The sequence below is a fragment of the Ochotona curzoniae genome, unplaced genomic scaffold, assembly GCF_017591425.1.
Source record: "Ochotona curzoniae isolate NIBS_2020 unplaced genomic scaffold, NIBS_Ocur_1.0 scaffold_4506, whole genome shotgun sequence".
Classification (NCBI taxonomy): Eukaryota; Metazoa; Chordata; class Mammalia; order Lagomorpha; family Ochotonidae; genus Ochotona; species Ochotona curzoniae.
In genome coordinates this window covers 6719569-6742950 of record NW_024467119.1, presented here as the reverse complement: position 1 = coordinate 6742950, position 23382 = coordinate 6719569, and the positions used below count along the sequence as shown (strand labels likewise).

Genomic DNA, 23382 nt, shown 5'->3' with positions numbered 1-23382 from the left:
TTCCTTCCCCCACAAGAGGAAAACAGATGGCAAGGAAGGTTCTGCCCCGTGCTGACTTTGTGAAGCAGATGTCACCCTCGAGGCCAAACAGCAAATCTCACAGCTACTCTGGGCGACTCACCCACAAGTTAAGCAGCTCAGTATCTGCCACAGGACGCGGCTCAAGGACCCGGTGCGCCAACCGCCTGGTTCTTTGTATGGGCACCACTCCCTGTCCACGCCCCTGCCCCAACCCCCAGCTCGCGCGCGCTCTCCCCACCTACAGCGTGTCCGGCCATGATTTCTAAAAGCATATCAAAATGTCACCGCGCAGGACTCTGGTTCCTAGGTGGTCTTCTCGGCACACACACACACACACACACACACACACACACACACACACGTACCCTCCCCAATTCCTGCACGGGATCAGCATGGAATTAGGGATTCTGCGGATGATCCACTCCGCCTCCGTTTTGACAGCATCCAACCTAGGTCCACTCCTGCTCCCACCGCGTTCACGGACCCTCGGCCACCAACCCCCCAACGCATCCTAAGGCTCGGCAGGTCCCATCTCGTCACTGTGGGGGGCTAGCCCCCCGGAGCGCGGCCAGCAGCCCAACGCAGGGTCGGGATCCCGGAACGCCTCGGCAGCCCCAGCCCCTCCGGCGGCCAGGAAACCTTTGTCTCGCCCCCCCACCCCCCTACCCCGGCCGTTAGAGACGCTGTATTTGACACCGGCGGCGGGAGTTTGTAGGCAACGCGGTAGCAGCGGCTGAACAAAGCCGCGCAGCCGGTGCAGGGACCCGGCTCCGATCCGAGTCGGCGGGCACCCCGGGGTGCCAGGTCCCATCGCCACGCGGGAAGGAAGGCGGGCGAGGGGGTGGGGGGGTGGGAAGGTCTCACGCTCTGCCGGCAAGTTCCGGGGCGCAGCCCCCCTGCCAGGTGCAGGATGCTGGCGAGGGAGAGGAGGCAAGCGCGGAGGTCCGCGCCCCGACGCGCGCCCCGAGGACCCGCCCGCTCGCCCCCATTGTCTGGCCCCGGCCGCGGGGTCCGGGGAGGCGCTCACCTGAGCTCCCGGCGCCGGGCGCCCGCGGGCCGGCTGGGGTGACGGTGCTGGGCGCGGACGCGGCGGCAGGCGCACGGCGGGCTCCGCGGCAGCAGCGGCAGCGGCCCGGGCAGCACCCGCCTCTCAGGCGGCCGCGGCCTCCATTGCTGTCCCCGCCGCCGCCGCCGCGCGGCACTGCGCGCCGTGGTCACATGCTCCGCCCGCGCCTCGGGCGCTCGGACCCGCGCCGCGCCCCGCCCGGCCTCCCCACCCCGGCCGAGCGCGGGTCGGAGGATAGCGAGGGTCCCTGGAGGTCGCCTCGAAGTTTGGGTGGGGGGCTTTGGGCGTGGGGACCCCCTCAGCATCCTCCCCCACAGCTGCAGGGGACACATCTGAGGCGGCACCGTGGCCGGCCACCCCACACCCCCAAACCGACCTGCGGTACCTGCGTGAGTGCTTGGCTAACGGAGCGCCCTGCGGTCCTGAATGCGGTCGGCACTGAGGGGTCCCCACAGAGAAACGGCCTTGGAGAGACTCCTGCGAGGCAAATCCAAGAAAAGCGTCACACATAAGAAGCTGCAGGGGCGCATCACTGGGCATTATTGAGCCCAGCCGGAAGGAAATTACAGGTTGAGTAGGCTGCAGGTGTTGTAAGGACAAGCTTACCTTTCCCTTCATGGACTTAACTGGAAACACCGAGGGCTTCTCCCCACCCCGCCCCCCGCACTTTCTACAATAACAATTTCCATAGAACGATTGATCCGATGTGGTAATATTTTAGTTGCTAAGCAAAGATCCTTAAAAAAAAATAGTACCATTGTGAGATATGTAGAATAGTGCAGGAAATCCTCCAGGAAGAGAGATAAAGGGCCACCCTCCAGGGTACTCCGCAGGGGACTAGGTGTCCCCGTCCCAAAGTCACGACGGCTCCAGTCACAGGTGCATGATTTAAAAGGGGCAACTCTGCTGATAAGAAGAACTCGGGACAGGTGGTCCCATCCAACCACGTTTGTCTAAATATTTTAATTAAATATCGGCAATAAAGTCTGGCTGTATGTTGTTTTTGTGGCTATTAGGTATCCCCATGTTGTCTGTTTGCATATCCTAAACTGTGTCTGCTATTATTCCAAATGAAAGGATGAGGTTTGTTTGTTTGTTTGTTTTTAAGATTGAGCGAATTCTCTTCTGCTTGGTCTAGTAGCAATGTAAGTTTCCAGAAGCCCAAACCCAAATCTACACAGAACGCATAACTGGGTTCTTGATCTTGGCACATTAGATAGGCTAGCCAGCTACATGAGAGCTGCACAAAAATTCGAATTTACACAGGTGTAGGCCACTACCCTCTCATTTTGCAGGGCAAGGTTTCCCAATTCATAGGGGAATCGGTTCTGGAGAATGGGTCATGAAAGAACATTTTACCAGCTGCACTTGGCAGTTATTCGCCTCACTTGTGGCAGGTACCATTTTCTCCTCAATCTTCAGACACACCTGTTCCCGTCGCTGCAGACCCTGGGAGGCACTGGGGCCGGCTCAAAGAATGCAGCTCCTCTTGGGTGATCAGGAGTCTGGGTGTGGCTTCCCCCCCACACCTTCCCTGTCTCTTCCTTTCCCCCAGACTCAGGAAGAAAAAGAACGTTTGGAAACAATGGTCTCACCCACTTTCCCCTAATCCTCCACCCTTCCCAGCTTAATGAACTAAGTAAACATCATCAAAACAAAATGAACCATTGGACCCAGGATCTTTCTGTCTCTCATTCTCTTGTAAATCTGCCTTCCCAATAAAATCTGCCTTCCAAATCTTTAAGCTGCTAAGTGAAAGAACCCAGCCCCTCCCAAAAGCACACATTGTAGGATTCTGCTTGTATCAAAAGTCCAGAGAGGCCAAATCCATAGAGAGGGTAGGGGATGTAGGCCCATGGCTGTGGGTGAGTGAACAGGGACTCCGCGTGGAAATTAGTTCATCTGGGGATGGTGAAAGCTTCTCAGATTGAACTAACACTTGCACAACTCTGCCTTAAGAATTTCATGATTCTAAAAATCATGAAGCCATAGCATTCAGAGTGGACTGTATAGCATGTCAGTAATACCTCGCTAAGGCTAATAAAAATGAGAAGTGGGCAAGCATTTGCACAGCGATTAAGACCTGTCTGCATCCTGCCTCGAAGTGCTGGCCCCATTTCACATCCCACTTCCTGCTGAAGCATTCCAGGGAATCAGCAGCTGATGGCTCAAGCATCGGAGCTCCTGTCATCCAAGTGGGAGACAGAGCGGCTTGCTGACTCGCAGCTTTGGTGTGGCCCAGCTCTTGCTGCTGTCGGCATTTGGGAAGTGAAGGTAGCAACATTGGCATAACTGTATCAAGCACTAATACTTGTAAGTCACCCCCCCAAAAAAAAAAAACAGCCCTGAAACTATGTATCTAACAGCAGAGCTTTCAAGTTTAAGGCAAAGACTGAAAGAAAAAAAAAAGGACAAAGTAATCAAGTTTATTTCATGGCAGAAGATTTTAAGATTGATTTATTGTTTGAAAGGCAGAATGAGAAACAGGAATCTTCCATCCACTGATTCACTCCCCAAATGTCTACAGTGACCACAGCTGGGCCAAGCCAAAGCCAGGAGCTTCTGGTCTCCCACATGGTGCAGGGGGCCATTCCCTGCTGTTATCCCAGTCACATTAGCAGAGAACTGGACTGGAAGGCAGCTGTGCTCACCATTATATCACTAACGCTGCAGAGAACTGGATTGGAAATGGAGCCGCCAGGACTGGAACTGGCACCCCTAAGGGATGCCAGTGTTTCAGGCTTTGGTAGGAGTCTCTCCAGCGGAGTTACTGGAACGCTGCTGGTCTTTGCAAGAACATCTGCACAACCTACAGTTCTGGGGGAAGGAGGTGGGTCACTCCAAGCAGGTGCAGGTTATCCATGTCCTGTTGAGAAAAATCTCCATCTGGGCAAATGCTGGGCAGATTTCCTCACAGCCACTTAGTGAAAGGAGAACTCTGGTTTCCTCAGTTCCAGGTCTTCAGTTGTGTGTGCAGCACCTCCCTAGGTCTACTTACACAGTTCCATGGGATCCTCGAACATGACTGCCCACGAGGCCCACCAATAAGCGACAAAGAACTTTGTTTCTGACCCAGAAGTCGTGGCAGGGACCAAACTGCTGGCCTCCCAGGGTGTACATCACTAGGAAGCTGGAATTGGCGACAACTTGGCAAGATGTCAAGTTGGGTCAAATCTCAGTTCTTTGCTTTTCTGTGGGCAGCAAGGGTGAGTAGACAGTGACACTGCTACACGGGAAGAGAAATGATGACATTAGAGGGGCTGAGAATATGGTGTGGGATTGGATACTGCGAACACGCTCACCCGAGTGTCGCATGAGAAGGTCGAAATAAAAGTATGGGCCTATCCTGTTAGCACATAGATGTCCACTGAGGTCTTGTCTTTCTGTTGCTGTTGTTTTTATGGGAGGCAGAGTTAAAAAGCTTCCCCACTCATTTATTCACCAAATTTTTACAACAGCCAGGAGTTCAGAACTCAACCTGGGAGCCAGTTAACTCAAGCCATTCCTGCTGTGTGCCAGGAATGTGGAATCATTTCCGCAGGGAGCTAGAATCGGGAGCTGGAATCGGGAGCCCAGCTGGGGTGCAGGATATAGGTGTTCTGGGTGGTGTCTCAGCCACTAGGCCAGCGTCCATCTGACCTGCTGAGGGGACAGCAAGGCACTGCCTGAACAGCTCTCCTCAGTAGCTTGAGCAAGTAAGCAACGTTTCCATGATTCCACAAGTTCGGGAGGCTGCATCAGAGGGTCTCCAAAATTACCATCCAGGGCGTTAGCACTGAGATGGGATCTGGGTTTCACTGGCTTGTGCATGGGCCACTGTCAGCCACTTGCTTCGCTTCCCCAGGGCTTGGAGGTGGTGCCTCCTCCCTATGTGCCCTTGAATCTCTCCTCCCTTCTCTATCCTGATGTCAGGGAGGCCCTGCCACTTCTCTCTGGCCCCAAGGACACACGCATCACATGCCAACGAATGCATGGAGGAACTTCAAAGGAAAGAGATGGTGGTGGATGCTGGCATCCCAGCCTGGCTGATGTGGACAAAAGACAAGATGGGGGAAAGGGGCAGCTAATGTGAGCTTCTGGGTTAACTCAACGTACGAGGGCTGCCTGCACCTCTGAATACTTCACTGTCCAGATGGTGCCCAGTGGGTCACTTAGCGAAAGCTCCCTAACTGGGGTGTCCCTGTATCCATGACAGCCATGCTAACACCTTCCTGCCATGGTAACTTTCTTGGGACGTGGGCATCCAGGTAACTGCTCTGTCCTTCTGGGGCCCCATGACCAGTGACCTTTGGTTCCCCCTTGGAGACAGAGCGTGCCTCACTTGGGTATTTCTATCCGGTCCATTATACCAGCTCACCTGCAAATCCACACACTCAATGAACGAAGCCCAAGACCACGGCAATGAAAGCTCTTTATTCTCTAGATTGTATGCCAACTACAGCCTTGCCAGGGATCACTTGGTCTGCGCTAGCCCTCAAACGACAATGGCTGGCACCATCTGTTGCCCCTGCCTGTGTGCCTGAAGCCAAACTCCTGGCGTGTGGCTACCCCTGCACGATTCTACTCTGCCTGTGTCGGGCGGCTCCCAGGCACAGGCCCCATCACGCCCCTGTGCACATGCACAACCTCACACAGCCTCCGTTTTCTCTGATCAGCCAAGTCCGTGAGCGCCTCCTGACTGCGGAACAGGTCGGATCTAATGCCATGCATGGTTGCCAAAGATGCCTCGGGCACCTCACCCAAGCTTTCTTCTGTTATTGCTTAGGTCTTTGCTGTTACCTGAAAGGCAGAGCAACAGAGGAAGAGAGATCTTCTATTCTCTGGTTTGCTCCCCAAATGTAACCAGGCTGAAGTCAGGAGCCAGGAGATGACCTGGGCCTCCCACACGGGCAGCGGGACCCTAGTTCTTGAGCTGTCATCTGCCATTTCCCAGGTTGTGCATCAGCAGGGAGCTGGATTGGGACCGGACGTAGAATAGGAGCCCAGGCGCTCCAACATGGGATGCAGGTTATCTCAATCAGCAGTTTAACTTGCTGAGCCACAACACTTACCTTCCGCCCATGCATCTTGTCCAATGCAACCATGACTAAAATCCAGTTAAACAAACCCAAACTGCAAGGGGCCTGTGTTACACTCGGTCCAAAATTCTTCCTGCTGACACATTCCCAGGGAGACTGTCAGGGGAACTCAAGCACTTGGTCCCTGCCACCCACAGGGAGACCCAGGCTGGGTAACAGGGGCTTGTGGCTGATTCACTGGAGTAGTGGAAACTAAAGTATGACTGGAGTTCAAGAGAAAATCGTAGGTGGTAGGGCTGGAGCAGGTGTGTGTGTGTGGGGGGGGGGAGGCTCAGGGAGGCTGAGTGGGAGCTGGTGGGAGCCAGGCACGGCACAGGTGAGCTGGCTGGGTAGTAGCAGGTGGGCTAGCCACATGGCATTCAGACTTGCTGCATGGATACCAACAGAAACTGCATTTCTTTTGAATTCTGGAAATAAATCAAAGTCAGTTAAAGGGGGATAAAAAGGTGACACTGGTGTCTAAGCTAGGGGATGTCTCCATATTCCACCATGCTTAAGTGTAATTTTAGTTATATACAGTTTTAGAACTACTATTGTTAATATGAAATTACCAAAAAAACTACTTATACAAAGGAGAAATATACTGACTGGTAAGTTTATTGGCAAATCTATGTCAAGCTCCATAATTTAGAATTATTTAAATCAAAGTTAAAAAACATACCTTAAGAGGGTAAAACTCATTCTTTTTTTAAAAAAAATGTAGCATCACAGTTATGAAAATAGCAATTATGGCAAGTTACACATTTTTAAATTATAAAAAACACTATAAAATATCTAACAAAATATTTCTTGATGCTGCTACAGGGGAAAGTTGGGGGGCAGATATTTATTTACACGTTTACCAAAAAAGTGTCCACATTCCACTGCCAACGGTCCAACTCCTCAGGCTCTAACACCAGCTCGCCCATGGGCGACAGGGACAGACGTGACGGGGAAGGTCAGAGCAGGCTCATCTCAGACCTGCTGAGTGTTCCACAGGGCACGCCGTGCCCGCCGCCCTCGGGGCCACACAGCACATGTAGGGAATGCCAGCTCAGACCCAGTGGATGTTCCACGGGGCACGCCGTGCCCGCCGCCCTCGGGGCCACACGGCACATGCAGGGAATGCCAGCTCAGACCCAGTGGGTGTTCCACGGGGCACACCGTGCCCGCCGCCCTCGGGGCCACACAGCACATGCAGGGGACATGACATACACTTGCTGGCCCTGACCTACAACAGCTTTTAGCTGCTTTCTCACTCATAATGAAATCTATTCAGAACAGGATTTTCTCCAAATCTATAGTTAAGACATGACTTACTTTTGTAACTGAAACTCTTCTGTTTTTTTGTTAATAATTGTGTATACACTTAAATAAAGTTATGGCTTTGAAAATTACTTGTAAGGAGCTGTTTTAGATGCTACTGTTCAGTGCTGTTCGGGAAGACTAGCAGGTTCAGAGGCAAAAACTGGTATTATTAAATGCATTTTGGAATGTTAATAACATACGACATTTGCTATATTGACTCCCCTATATTTGGATTCTTTGGAAGTTTAGATATGCTGGGAAGTTTCATTTCCTGAGAAATGCCCCAAATTTCTGTTGTGTTTTGTACCCCTCTGGATGCAGCGTTCGGCTCGGTGTTGTTTCTCGAGGTGACGTTCATGCAGCACGGTGTGCAGCAGCCAGGAGGGTCACCCCACTTGATCGGGACCTCTGCAGCTCCAGTGAGCCCAGATTCGAGGGTGCTTCTCTCAGCTTCAGCAATGCTGTAAGTCATTAACTTTAGGCACCAACACCACGCCCTGGCTGTGACACATTAAGATACGGCATATGAACATGCATAGACGCAAAAAGCAACTTAGAAACATACAGTGTAAGAATATTAACATATGTATCGGGGCTCACAAAGAAGTAGGTGATTAATTATGATATGAACAAAAAGACAGTGTATTAACTCACAGTATAAACAGATTTTCAGGGGTAATTTAAATGAGCAATAAAAAAAGTTAGGTACTGTTAGTGCATATTTTGTTCTGCCCTGTATATGAAAAAATAGTTTTTTACAGCACAATTTTTGCATTTGTCTTCACTGATTTGAACAGTTGACAGAGGTAGAATCTGGTCCATGTGCATGATTTTCAGGAACAAGTACTCCAAGCGCTTTGGCGGCAGCGCGCCGAGCCGCAGACTCACCGACAGGCACCACGCTGAAACAGACGAAGAGGACCCCTTATCGATGCATTCACAGAATGGTGCCCAAAGTCAGGCCAGAACAAGCATGTGCCCCAATCCAGCGACACCTGGGCACTGGCCTTGGTGAGGGGCTCTGGGCTCCTGCCACAAACCCCACCCCATGCTGCCTTGTCATCTGCACCCTCTGCCACTCTAGCAGGCGCACTATTAGCTCAATAAAGACCTGAGGAGGGGGCAGGGCACCTTGACTACAGGAGCCAGGCAGAGTGCAGGTCAGCAGCTGGGGTGCCCGTCCACCTGCAGGATCTGACACCGTCTCAGCACTGAATGAGCTCACTGGGCCCCCAGCAGTGAGAACAGGGGACACATGACTTTTCTCACAACAAACCCGGGCGACCTGCGGTACCTTGAGGCCATCTCACAGCTACTGGCTCACTCTGAGGGCTTCCAGGATAATTTCCTAAATGTGAATGGCGACAGATTACTAGTGAACTGCCTCACTAGGACACTGAGAAAGTGGTAAAATTATCAACCGTGGATTTGGGATCGGCTGGCTGTGAAGGCTGCAGATCCACATCCTAAGATGGCTACATTCTTACAGAGGGCAGAAGACAGTGAGCATGTGCAGGGCAGGGGGCCGGGACACTGCCAGTGTGGATGCAGCCAGGCAAGCCGCTTGGCCAGCAGCACATGGCTCCTCCGAGGGCGCAGGGCTCACCCTCCTCCGAGGGCGCAGGGCTCACCCTCTGCCCCAGCAATGCTCCACGTCCAGGTGTGACCTGCAGACACGCAGCTGGGAAGCAGCAGGCCTGCGTGTCAGTGCTCATGACAGCCTGACCCAGCCCGGGGGCCTTGGCCTCTGGAGGCAGCAGCAGTGGTGTCTGCAGCCACATGGCCGAGCCGCATGAACTCAAGTGAAATCAGAGGACACAGGGGACCATGCTCCTCCAACACCCACAATAGGTGAATGCGTCGGGCCTGAGAAGGAGAGCTGGGTAGCGTTTTATGGGTCCACAATTTCTATTTTGGAGTGATTAACAAGTTTTGGAAATAGATATGGTGATGATTACGCAGCATCATGAATGCCACCAAGTTGTGCCCTACAAAAATAACTTAAGGGCCTGGACCTGAGGCATAGTGAATAAAGCTGCCACCTACTGGCCCAGCTCAAGTCCCGGCTGCGCCACTTCCCATGCAGCTCCCTGCTAATGACCTGGGAAAGCAGTGGAGAATGCCCCAGGTGCTTGGGCCCCTATACCCTGACAGCTTACTTCAGCCAGGCCTAGCTGCAGATGGCCATTTGGGGAGTGAACTACCGGAAAGATCTCTCTCTCCCTCTCTCTGCAACTCTATCAAATAAATAAGTAAATCTTAAAACAAAACAAAACAAAAAAACAAACAAGCAATTTCAAGAAAGTAGGATAGCAAAATTTTGTTATAAATATTTTCTTTATAGGCTTTCTAATTCATCACAGCGTTAGTGGATTGCTGGAGTCCACTATGCTGTGGGTCAATCTCAATTTTTTGTAAAATCTATTTTATACATTTGAAAGGCAGAGAGAGAGAGAGAGAGACAGGAATCTTGGGTCAGCTGGATCATTCTCTAGCTGGCTGCAGTCAGGGCTGGCCGGGGGAAGCTCTAGCAGTCTGGAACTCCACGTGGGTCTCCATGTGGCTGCGACGCCAAAGCACCAGGCCACCGTGTGCTGCCTCCTGGGGCACATTAGCAGAGAACGGGCTGGAGGTGGGGCAGTCAAAACTCAGGCCTACCCTCCAGGATGGGCCGTCAGTGTTTCAGCATCACATCACCCTTGGCCATGTGGGGACCCCTGGGACCCTCACAGAGAGTTAAGACAGAGCCAATTCTCACAAAATGAAGGACTCAGCTACCTTTTCACTTAGGTTTTCTCATGGCTGCACAGCTGGGTTGACCAGAGCACCCACGGTGTCAGGGTGATCCACAGGCCCAGGGAACTGGGGCAGTGCACCAGAGGGCCTGTCACTGCGTGGGAGCTGTGGACCAGATGGAAATGGGGGCGTGGCTAGACCCCAATAAAGCCCGAGTGGCAAAACCAGACCACAGGGCTCCCGTGGCCCACAGCCTCCAGTTCTCCAACCCTATACTTAGCAGCAGCTCGGAATCCCCAGGACAAAGCAGGCACCCCACTGCTCCAGAGCTAATCACATCCATCTCCCTGGCAGCTCAGCACTGCAGGAACCCCCAGGCTGCAGACAGCATGGAGACAGGGCCCTCCAAGGCAGGGGGAGATCCACATGGCAAACACAGAGGTCAGGAACCTGTCAACCTCAGGCCCACAGACCCTGGGGCGTCAGTCACACAGCGTAGGGAATCTGAGTCACGGAGGAAGTGCTAATTATCTGCTGTGCACAGTACTTTTAAGGCAAAAAATGCATCCTCCTTCGGAAAGACTGACTTCAGTACTCCCGTCCACGAGGCTGCACAGACACTATCTCCAGCCCCAGCCGGGAGCACGCTGCCTCGCCATTCAACCCCATGCCTGCTGAGTCAGCACCTGCCTCTGGACGCTGATACTGTGCAGCTCCCTTGCCAGTCTTGCCGTCTGCCTGGAGCTCTTTGTCTCAGCAGCAGTGTAAGCTGGGGGCCTTTCACATGCCAGGTTCACCCATGGGCACTGCATCACAAGACACCAAGATTGAACCACCCATGAGTATTCACAATGGCACCCACGGGTCTCCCAGGTGCCTGGGTGAGAGGAAGAAGCCAGGCAGATAAGTCCATTGATAAGATGCCCGAGGATTGGCAGAAATAATCTATGCCTTCAGTTGTCAGCACAGTGATCTTGAGAGCGTGGCACGGCCAGCGGGAGCTGAGGTTGGTAATGCCATCTATTTGGTCCAGAGGTACACAGAGCTGTAACCCTATGGCCTGGCCCTTTGCCATACATGTGTCATAATCCGCTTTCAAACACTGGTCTTCATTTCCAAGCTGCCGATCTGACGGTACTGTCCATTTTACGTGGCTGCTGGAAACACTCCCCATGTCCAACACGGCTCAAACCCAGCTGTGCCAGGCATGCACTGGAACGTCCCTTCAGCCAAGCCTCTCCTTTGCCCCCACCTGAGACAGCAGACTTTTCCACGGCTCCCCTTACAGTCAACAAGCTCTAACTTGGCCTCATCTTCTGTAGAATCTGAACATCCTACTCGATCTCCCTTGTCCTGCCCCCAGCACCTGCCTCTCCTGCCAGGCCGAGTCCGTTATGCCACACACACTCCTGTTTCTGGGCCTTCTGTCTACACTGTAGTGAGGAGTGGTCCAAAGCTTGGTAAGACCCCCGCCGTTTTGAACTTGGTGGCATTTTAAACAGCTGCTTCCCCTAGGACTTAGTTTAATTAAGTTTTGTGCCCTGTAGGTTCAAATTTTGTTGTCAGTCAACCCACTATAACCTCACAACCATGTTCTCCACCAATCTGCTGTAACTTCGCAACCCTGCTGCCACGCTGTTAACTTCAGGGCACTGTGCCTGAAGACCATACCCACGGATCCCTCACAGCCCCTCCCCACAGTGCCGGCCTAGCACCCCATCTGCCATTCCCTGCAGCCCTGCCGGTCCTACCCACCATCCCTCATGGCCCTGTGACAGCCTCCTGGGCCATGAACCGTGCGTGGCTGCTTCCTCCTTTCTCTCTCACTCTCTCTTCCTCTTCTGGAGCCCCTCCTGTCACTATGGCAGGGACCTGTCTCTCTCTTCCTGTCTCTGCCTCCTTCCTTGCAACCATCTCTTCCTGCCCCACATAAAGATATTCTGTGTGACTTGCTGCCTAACACTTTCAGTGCCCATTATTTATTGAACTGGTACTTCAACCACTGCCCTGTGACATCAGAGTCGCACAATGCTCCAATGCGGATGTTTTGTGCAACTTAGACAGGATTTACATGCATACAGTAAAATGCACGGCCTACCAACACTCAGTTCAAGAATTTTTACCAGTTCACATGCTCACCTCACCAATACAGCTCCAGAAAGGTCCCCGCAACCCCCCTCTAGGCCAATTCTCCTCCCTCGGCAGAGTACACTACCCTGAGTGCCTCAGGGCCGCTTGCGGGGGAGCCTGACGTACCTCTGGCGATCACACGTCAACGTGCTGAGGGGACTGTGGAGCAGACTTCAGAGTGGAGCTGAGCGGGGGCGTAGGAAGGCCGTGCCGACGCATCTCCTGGATCGCACGCTCTCTGCCCGGGGAGACCAGAGGAGGTTACAGGCAAGCACCAGGAAAGGCGAAACGCTGAACACGAGTCAAAGGTGCTCGCAGGGTAGCTGTCAACTAAGCCGACCTCTGTGTGATCTGCAGTTGGCACAGTGGTCACTGGGCCACTGGGGATACCCGCTGAATGCCAGTCTGAGTCCTGGCTGCGTTGTTTCCACACAAGCTTCTTGCTAATGCATTCTGGGAGGTGGCAGCAGCTGACTGCTCAAGCACTTGTGAGCCTGCCTTCCACGTGGGAACCCTGACAGGGCTCCTGGCTCCTGGCTCCGGCTGTGTCCAGCCAGGGCTGTCGCGGGGAGTGAGCCAGTGCCTGCCACATGCCTGTCTGTGTACTTACTTTTCACATAACCAAAACATGCCACGCTTGCGTATCAGCAGGTGTCATGTGACCTTGCATGACTGGTTTGTTACTTTCCTTTCTACCCTGAAGATGACCCTGCAGCTGACGTCACGCTCACGCCTGCTGTCCCAGAGCTCAGCTGGCATCCTTTTCTCCTACGCCTTTTGTGCTCACATCTCTCCCGATCTCCAGCAAACTCCCTGCTGGACACCTCACACTCCTCCACACACCTTCCCACGACCTCTCCTTCCTGATGCAGGCTCCGGCAGGTTCTGTCCTCCACTGCACCCATAAAACCAACGTCCATCCCATCCATCAGGACACGGTACCTTCACATAAGTGTGCATTCCTCTTTAGGCCAGGCTCCAACAGTCAGTTTACCCCAAGAGTCATTCAAATGGCAGTCTTGGCATGCGCACACTGCTGGCCCTCTATGCGATCAGTAACAGCCAGACTCCTGTGTGCAGACATGTCGCACACCAGCAGGCTCTTGGTAGCCTTCTGAATAGGCTGACTGATCTGCTCACAGGGAACCACTTACTTGCTGGTCTTCTGGCCTCTCAACACACACTTGCTCCTGCTGCGGGGCAGCTGAGTGATGCTCGCCTTCTCCATGCCAGCAGCCAGCTACCTGGCCTGCTGTGTAGGGGCGCCCCGCTCAGGCTCGAGGACCAGGCTGTGTGCTTCCCTCCTCTGTACCCACCCCCCAAAGCGTCCGTGCACACCAGCCTGGCACTCAGCCTTCTTCCCCAGAAGTTCCAAAGTCACAATGAGGCAACCCCGTACCAGTCTGCACCCAGCAGGGCAGTTCCACTGCTGTCTCCACTGTGGGCTAGCAGCCTCAGCTCTCCAGTTCTTCAGTATCCAGGAATGCCACCTCGTTTGGTATTTCTCAAACTTTTCTTCATATTTATTCTCCCAAAGCAGCTTTCTAAGAGTTTTCTCCCCACACCATGAAGTTTTAATGCAGATAGACTGCTAGGTCATGCGGCCATTTGGATGCCTGCAGCCATTGCAGTCTGTAATGCTTGTGCCACCACCACATCCTCCCTGCTCTGCCACCTGCAGAAACCAACTTCTGTGCTATGAGAATGTGGCAGCTTAGCAGGACAGCAAAGGACAAGCAGACATGGTCAGACATGGCTGGGTGGTTCACGTTTCTTTGAAGGGGACAGGAAAAGGGAGAGTTAAGGCAGGGTTAGGGTCTGAGACTCCAGGCTATGAGCTGGACTGAGGAGCCCTGGGCTGCAAAGAAGCTAAGCATCAATGAGAAACAGAGATCGCTACGTACATAACATGCTCAGGGGACAGACCCAACAACTCAAGCCAACACTGTGTCTGTCACTGCCACACTCTACAAGCATCAATCTTTCTTAAAAGGCTTAGGGTGCCTGCGTGTATTCTGTGTGTGTGTGTGTGTGTGTGTGTGAGTGGGGCAGGGGAGGGAGCAGCAGTGACCGAGCGCGAGACCAAGAGTAGTAAGAGAGTGAGCGGGCAAGAGAGATTTGTTGTCCACGCCATGAACGGCCCTGACGGCCGCAGCTGGGGCAGGCTGGAAGCGGAGCCAGAACTGCACACTAGTCTCCCACGTGTGTGCAGGGACCACGTGTCTGGGCCATCTCCTGCCTTCCCAGGCACATTAGCAGACAGGTAGATCAGAGACGGAGCTGCAGGGACTCGACCCGGCGCTCTAACAAGGCATGCTGGGAATGCAAGCGGCCTAACCTGCTGACCCACGCCAACCCATGAAATCATAAATACTGTTTTTGTTGCAAATTCCCCTTATAATTTAAACAGCACATCACTCAAATGTCTTGATGTAAATGGATGCAAATAGAGAATTAGAAAAACTGGCCTATAAGTAATTTGAAAAACTACTGGAAAATAAAATCTCAGGGATGTTGATGTGTATGATATAGTATGGTATGGTACAGCATGAAAATGTTTCAAAAGAAAAGCAACTGGGTAACTGACTTTCCAATCAGACTATGACTTTAATTCCAGAAACACTGCCACACACTGGCCTGCAGCATGCGCCAGAGTCCTAGGGTGTAAGCAATACATGTAGACGCTGAGACCCACAGCCGTGTGGCCGACCCCAGGCACGGCTCTGCCGTACCCCGTGTGTGTGACCTCAGCTCACACCGACTCACAGCTGTGTGGCCGACCCCAGGCACAGCTCTGCCGTACCCCGTGTGTGTGACCTCAGCTCACACCGACTCACAGCCGTGTGGCCGACCCCAGGCCCACTACTCCGTGATGATAGCCTCATTTTGCTCTGTGGCATGCAACAGGAAGCAACACAATCCTTGCTACTTGATTTTCTGAAGAGATGCAATCTTCAACAATTATTTGGTGGCTTTCTAGGAATAGCTACCAAGGAAACTTAGCACAGTATGTGGCCGGGCCTCTGCTCTTTGTAGGCCATATTAAGCCGTCTCTGGAGCAGCAGGCTATGAAAACACCTGCACAGTGCTACATGTTTTTTCTTACCGTTCATATTTTTCTGCTGAAATCTGCCTTTTCAGAGCATCATGGTCTGTTTCTAATTGCGTCACTTTGGCTCGAAGCATGGCGTTTTCCCGGCTTTGACTAGTTCTTAAAACAAATGGAAAAATTAAAGGAGTAAGAAACGTTGCTTTCCAAGGTCAAGAATTGTGAGTTTTACATAAAAAAAATAAAAATGGAAATGATGGCTAATAGGAAAAGAAATGACTGCAGCTTTTCAACAACACAGTGTGCTATCCGTGCTGGGGACACCTGCGGGCCGCACCGACAAGGCGCTAGCACGCTCAGAGTTTCCCTCTGACTCCGTCCTCAGAGGAAGCGACCACAAGACCTTGTAAAAAAGCTCCTGCTTTACTCCTCCCCTCCTCCCTTCCAACCAATTGGACCAGACCTCCCCAGCCCGCCCGGGGTGACCTCTCCACTGGGGAAGGACACCCTCCCTTGCCCACTCTGCCCGGGGAACTGGTCCACCGCACAGATCAGGTCTCCGGGCCCTCTCAGTCCTCCTAACGCTAGCCAAGTACACGGCCTCCTGATCCTTTCCTTCACCAACTCCTCAGCCAAACCACAGACCCAAGTTCATTCCCAGAGGTTACTCTTCCCGTTTGCTCCACGGTACACCTCACAGCCCCCACCTCTGAACACATTAGTCCATGTGCACCGAGCCAAATGTGGGGGCTTGTAAGACCCCTTATGCTCTCACTGCCCCGGCCCGCCCCACTCATACTAGAAAATTATTTCTGACAAGCTTTGTTGCCTAAACAGGTTGACACTTATGGACACTTACGATTTGCTTTCTGAAAGGGTTAACTTCTCTTTAAGGAGTTGAATCTCTGTATCCTTCTCGTGGGAGGTTAAATGAGAATGAAATTCTTTATCTCTATTTGAAGCCAATAACGCTTCGAGGTTTTTAATCGTGAGTCTTTCATTTAACAGCTGTTTCTTTAACATCTCAGACTCTGATTTTACATTTTCTAACTCTGCCACAGCCTACATGAAAAACAGAGTAAGAGTATTTCAGTTCAATTTTGGATGGGTTGGGAAAAGTCATGTTTGTGATAACATAGCTCTTCAGGGTATTCACTCATCAGCTTCATTCTGGGCACCAGTGAGACTTTTAAAACAAAGTCCTTCTCTACGAACAAATCTTTGATGTTTATCATGAGCTGATTTGATGCTACAAGCCACGCACCCTCTCAACAGTTCACATTCCTGTGACCCTGCCAGGAAACGCCCTCGGCGCAGGCACAGCGGCACAGCCAGCTGGTCTTCCCTGCACAGCACCAGCACCAACATCTTGTATGCATGCCAATTTCAGTCCCGGCTGCTCCACCTCGACCCAGCTCCCTGCCCGCAGCCTGGGAAAGCGGGGAAGGATGGCCCAAGGCACCCACGTTGGAGATAGGGAAGAAACTCCTGGCTCCCCGCTTGGGATCAGCCAGCTATGATCACTGTGACCATTTCTGGAGTTAACCACTTCAATTAAAAGAAATAAGTTTTCCAAAAAATTTTTTTAGAAAAAAGAAAGCAAGCAAGCAAACACCCACCCCCAACCCTCAAAGCGCCAGCCCTCTCCCTGGCCCACTAAGCGTGCTTACTCTGTCCCTCTATCAAGCCAGCAGCACAGCTACTCAGCGCCTGAAAACATTCAGTAGAAGAGTGAACTGAGCATGGTAGAAACACACCAGGCAGCCGACAGGAATGCTGCAGTTTGGAATAATAAGTTCTGGCTATGTAGACTGAGTTCAGCAAGATGAAGAATACTGCACTGAAGCAGCATTGGACAGTTGAGTCTTACTTTTAAATTTAAGAAAACAAAGATGTGCACCTACTCTAGTTAGAAACGATACTCTCGGGCAGGTCTTTAGTGCAGTGTGGGTAAGACACAGCTACTGCGAATGCTGGCATCCCTCGTCAGCGTGCCTGCACGCAGGGCCAGCTCCTGACTGTAGGGTCTGCGGGCCCCTGGCACTGCCCGCATAGCCTCCTGAATCGAGTCCCTGGCCCAGGCCCGGTCACTATAGGTACTTGGGGGAATGAGCTAGCAGAGCCAGCTAGTGAGCTGGTGTATAGATAGTTTTTTGCTTTCTTATAAGTAAAATGAAAAAAAAATAATAATCTTCTAAATAATCATTTATTTTTAAAAGAGAGCATCTAATTTCATTATGCTATTGGCCAGAAAAATCTTGATAAAGAATGTAGTAGTCAAATGTAATTGTCAAGATCTTATAGTCAAAACAAAACTCTTTGGGACATGAACAATAAAGCCTCTCCTTCCAACATCAACATCCCACGTGGGTACCAGTTCGTGTCCTGCCAACACTGGCATGCTGTATGGGTACCAGCTCACGTCCAGACTATCCCACTTCTAATCCAGCTCCCTGCTAATGACCTGGGAAAAGCAGCAAAAAATGATCCAATTGCCTGGGCCCCTGCCACCCATGAGAGACACTGTGACAGCTTCAGCCTGACCCAGCGCTGGCTGTGCAGCCACGTGAAAAGTGAGCCAACAGGTGGAAGATCTCTGTCTTCCCCCTCTAATTGGACTTTCTAAACAAACAAACAAACAAACAAACAAACAAACAAACTACACCAGGGGAAGCCTTTGGCCTGAAGGGACAGAGTGCTGGGTCCGAGCGGCAGTCCCACTTCCTGCTAGCATGCACCACTGGAGGCAGCAGGCGCTTCGGTGGCTGGATTCCTGACCCCCACATGGCAGACCTTGATGAAGTTCCAGTTCTTGGCCTCTGCTTGACCCACCTCTGGCTATGGAGATATTTGGTGGAGGGAAAATACGTTTCTCAAATAAATAATAATAATAAAAATTACTCTAAAAGGGAACAAAAATATGGAGTAGTCAATGATAAAGTGAAAGCAGCAGGGCTCAAGTCAACAGGCCAGGACAACTTCCCAGTTCTCACCCTCTCATACTCGAGGCTCTTGGAGTTCAGCTGCTGGGTGGTGACGTCTTTGCCCGAGTCCAGCTTGATGCAGAGCTCTCGGAGGGAGGACAGGTCGCCCAGCACCGCGGCCTTCTCGTCCTCCCGCAGCCTCAGCTCCTCTTCCAGTCTGGACATGGCTTTTGCCATCGACGAGATCTGGGACTCGTAGGCGTGATGTGCACTGATGTGCTGCGGGAAGAAAGACACAAAGCTAAAAGCGAACTGATCATTTGCAAACGCAGATCTGTCAGCTAAGCTTACTCTAAAAGGACATGAAGTCAATTTTCAAGATTTAAATACCTCAGTTGCTTATTTACAGCTGGCATGTTTAGTGCTGAACAAAAAGAACTGTGTGCAGTTATTCATCACGGCAATTAAGTATACCTCACGCACACAGTGCAAGACATAATGATGAAAATTAGTGTCGGGGTGCTGTGAATATGTGAGCTTTTGTCTCCTTAACGGACTAGGCATTCGGTGGCTGATCAGCATGCCTGTGGCTCACGGCAGGAGCCTGGTGGAAGTTCCCAGCTCTGGCCCTGATGCCAGCTTCCTGGAAATGAAAGTCAGGAAGCCGGGAGGGCAGGCAGTAGTAGCACTTGGGTGGCTGGGTTCCTGCAGCCCCCATGGGAGACGTGGACTGGGCTCCTTGGCTGCTGCGGGCCTGAGCTCTATCATTTCCTGGCTCGCAAATGGACAAGCAAATACACTGTAAGAATTGTCTTCTTTATGTTGCCACTTCAACAAAAAATAACTTACACATTTACTACATTTCAATTAATGGTAGTCAAATTCTAAATTTCACAAACGAGGTTCAATTTAAAACTAAATATCTGAGGTAATATATAAACTTAGCTTAGTAATAACTTCTAGTAACTGTGAAATTATGAGAAAACTCAGCAGGGAGCTGGCTCAGAAGTGGAACACCTGGGAATCAAACTGGCATCCCCTGGGATCCCAGCATCGCACAGCCCAATACTGGCATATTTTTCAATACTTAACAGCTGGAAACAAGCCAGGCAAGAAAAACGGACTGGGGCCAGTGATGTGCAGAGGATTCTAGCAGCTGTCTGCAATGCTGGCAAAACCACAGGGCAGTGGTTCAAGGCCCAGTTGCTCCATTTCCTGTCCAGCTCCATGCTAATGGACCTGAGAAATGGCAGAAGATGGTGAACACTGCGGGCCCTGCCAGTCATGTGGAAGAGTCAGGCTGGGGCCCGGTGCGGTGGCGCAAGTGGTTGAGGTCCTCGCCTTGCACGCCCGGGATCCCATATGAGCGCCGGTTCTATCCCCGCAGCCCTGCTTCCCATCCAGCTCCCTGCCTGTGGCCCGGGAAAGCAGTGGAGGACGGCCCAAGGCTTTGGGACCCTGCACCCGTGTGGGAGACCTGAAAGAGGCTCCGGGCTTCCGATCAGCATAGCATCGGCCATTGCGGTCACTTGGGGAGTGAATCATCCGATAGAAGATCTTCCTCTCTGTCTCTCCTCTCTGTATATCCGCCTTTCCAATAAAAAAATAATAAAAATAAATCTTTAAAAAAAAAATAGTCAGGCTGAGCTCCAGGCTGCTGGCCAAGCCCTGACCGCTTTAGCCACTTACGACTGAACCGGTGCAAGGAAGATCTCCGTGTCTCCCTCTGTCTGTCCCTCTCTCTTTAACTCTGCCTTTCAAATAATAACCCAACCGTGAAGTAAAATGTGGCATTTCAGCACAGTGGCTATCACTCAGGTGGAGACACACGCTGCCGTCTGAGCCTCGGAGAGGACCCGCGGAAAGAAACTCCAGCGTTGCAGGGACCGAGCAGTCAAACTCAGGGCGCCTGTGCGAGCGCGGCACTTGCCAGTGCCCCAGGCCGGGGACAACAAAGCCACAGTCAAGAAAGTCAAGCACTGAGGACTGACAAAAATGACAGGCAAAGTACGAGAGCTGCACACGTTATAAGGCAGACCTGACGTCACACGCCTGTACCCCAGTGAAATGGGTACTGAGGCTCCTAGGCCGAAGGTCAGAGTCAGGACACAAAGTGCCCATGGGTGCTGTGACTCACTGCAGTGCTATCCGTCCACGCCACAAGGTCCTGATGGTGCACAGGCACGCATTACCTCCTGGATCTCCTTCTCCAGCAGCTCCACTCTTTCTCGAAGGTGTCTCCTCTCCGTGTCAATAGACAGCAGCTCCAGCCGAACAGAACTGCTCACTCCCTCTGCCTGGTGGGCTTTCACCTCCCAGTCCTCAGCCCGGTTATGAAGCATCTGGAATTTGTCTAACAGGTCTTGGTTTTCTTTTTCCTAGTTGACACATAAATTATTTCTAAGTCAGTACGTGTCACTAGCTGGGACACTTGCTAGACATCCCATCTCCTGTGGAGGATTAGGCACCCCCACAGGCCTGATTCTACCACTTCCCCGGCCCTGGTTACTGATGTGGTGAGGCTGCTGGAGTGGCCCTCTCCCTTCCGTCCCGCTCACCCCCAGATACAGGAGGAAAAAAAGAATTTGAGAAAAACAGTCTCACCCACTTTCCCCCTGCCTCAGCCCTCCCCACACTAATCAGTGGTCCACACGGGCATACATCCTTCTCAACTATGTAAAAATCCAAACTAAAATAAATTCACTATTAAAACATGGGTCATGAATCTAACGAAATAGCAGTTTTCACCTTAGAAGCCATCAGGCTCTCCCATCGAGATACTTCAGTTATATAATTATGAACTCTATTCTTCATTTCTTCTTTTTCTTGCACTGATGCTTCCAGTTCCAATGAGATTTCCTATAAAAGAGAAATTACAACAAACCTAAAATGATGACAGTGCCACATGAGCTGTTTCTATTCAAATGGTTTCTTTATTAGAGATTGTTAGTTTCTTAGAATTGTATCTATGAAATACATGAAATCTATTATCTTTATAGGAATAAAAATTTAAACAATTTGAAATTATCAGAAGGGTGTTAAAATAGAGACATGGAAAAAAAGAAAATTATTCTTACGTGCTACTTTTGTATATTTCTCCTGGCTGATACTGATGTGGGTTTGTTTTTCTATTTATTTATTTATTTAATTTGAGACAAAGAGCTAGAAGGAAAGGCAGGCAGAACTGCCACTCACTGGCTCACAAAGGCTGGAGCTGCTGAATTTAGGATCTGGCTTAGCCCAAATGAGCCATCCAGGACCCTACTGCATCTCAGGGTCTGTCCTGGTGAGAGGCCATGGTCAGCAGCTGGAACCAGAAATTGAACCTACACTTCTGAAAGGGCTTGTGGATATTTTAAACCATATCTTAGCCCATCAAGGCCAAACTCAGGCTCCTGATGTGGACTTGCTGATCCACCTACAATGCCCCACAACAGAGGTGACCATGTCTATCTGCCCTTCCTACAGAGGGCTAGTTATGGCCATGAGCTGACACTGGAAAACAATATATCAACAACATGAAACCTTCAAAATACAAATAAAGTATTTAAAACAGGACAGTCATTGGTCTTCCTGGTACAGCCTTTAATAAATCAGCACAAACAAATCAACATGTTTGAGTATGTGCATTTCAACGCACTCCTTAATTTCTCTGCAAGTGTGATCTCGAAGCCAATGGAAGTCAACACAAACAATTCACATGATCCTGAGTCTCTGAAGCAGAAGCTCTGCCGTGGCCATCATGCCGAGGTCTCCCCCAGGAGGACGGTCAACTCAGCCACCGGCCTCTAGCTCTAGGTCCCTGCAACAAGCAGCCAAAGGAGAGATGACCGTCGCAGCCGCTGGACACCCTGGGACCTAAAGTGCTGTTCCAAATGACATTTCTTAACACCCCGTTGCTAGACATAACACTCTAAAGAATTAGCTACGTTGCCTGGATATTAACTCATCAAACTTGAGAAAACAATATGTGAACCTGAGCATTTAGCCAACACTGACTAGCAATCCTACAAGTACCACAGGCCACTGTGCCCTCTTCACACCTGGTTCTCTCTTGCCATTGTCGCCAGGTCATCCTGCAACCTTCTGTTTTCCTTAAAAGCCATGTCTCTGGATCTTCCAACTTCATCAAGTTCCTTATGGGCCTCGTCCAGCTGGCGCCGGAGGCTGCTGACCTCCCGGTCCCGGGTACTCAAGGTTTCCTTTAGCTGGCTGGTGAATGAGGCAAGTGGAAATGAGAAAGACACATTTTGGAAAGTTACAGTTTACTCAAGGAAAACTTTTAATCTGAACTGAGTATGCTAATCAAACAAGAAATTAAGACCGTTGCATTGATATTGATTAGTTAGCTAAAGCAGGTATTTTCTATCTCTATCAGTGCTTTATGTGAATACAGTCATAAAATGAATGCATTATTCCAAAAGCTAGTCACATGAAGCTTCCGCGTGTTAAGAGCAAAGCACGTAGGGACCAGAAGTATGGCACAGTGCCTTAAGCCACTGCCTGCAGTGTCAGCATCTTGTACGGGCGTTACTGGAGTCCCAGACGCTCACTTCCAACACATCTTCTCATGACTGTGCCTGGAAAGGCAGAAGATGGCTGATACATCCGTGTGGAAGGCTGGGATGGAGTTCCAGGATCCTGGCTTCTGCCTGGCACGGGCATAACCACTGCAGTCATTTGGGGAATGAACCACAATACGGGGGGCTGTGTGTGTGTGTACGTTTCATTCCTCTAATTCTGAAGCCTTTCAAACAAATAAATCTTTTTTAAGTAAACTGTACAGACATAATTGGCAAATGCTCAATGAATCTTTACATCCTCAGCATTTTACAAAACACAAAATGTGTCATAAAGTGGCTTAGAGTCATATAAGATGTGATATTTCCTAACAGTTATCTTGACAGGTTCAGAGGAAAAACAAATTCATGCCTGGCTGTAAATGTTATTTAAATTTTAATGATTAGGACTCAAACAGGGTAATCATATACAAACCAAGAGCAGGTAGGTAGGGAAGGGAAAGAGCTGGTAAGGACAAGGTGTTAGATCTGGGGGCAGAAGAGAGGAGGAAGCGAAGCAGGGGACCATTTT

The 23382-nt window shown here is 51.0% G+C and overlaps 1 protein-coding gene across 1 annotated transcript in view; it reads right to left on the bottom strand.

The window, feature by feature from the left end:
• Nucleotides 1-6751: 6751 nt before the first annotated feature.
• CEP135 (centrosomal protein 135) overlaps nt 6752-23382 on the bottom strand; it is a 59937-nt gene continuing 43306 nt past the window's right edge. The window contains exons 19-26 of the mRNA XM_040966553.1: nt 22335-22503; nt 21040-21150; nt 20484-20669; nt 18361-18570; nt 16227-16429; nt 15425-15529; nt 12445-12556; nt 6752-8354 (exon numbers count right to left, since the gene is read on the bottom strand). Coding sequence (XP_040822487.1) covers nt 12454-12556; nt 15425-15529; nt 16227-16429; nt 18361-18570; nt 20484-20669; nt 21040-21150; nt 22335-22503 — 1087 coding nt within the window. The 3' untranslated portion in view covers nt 6752-8354; nt 12445-12453. The remainder of the gene's footprint in view (nt 8355-12444; nt 12557-15424; nt 15530-16226; nt 16430-18360; nt 18571-20483; nt 20670-21039; nt 21151-22334; nt 22504-23382) is intronic.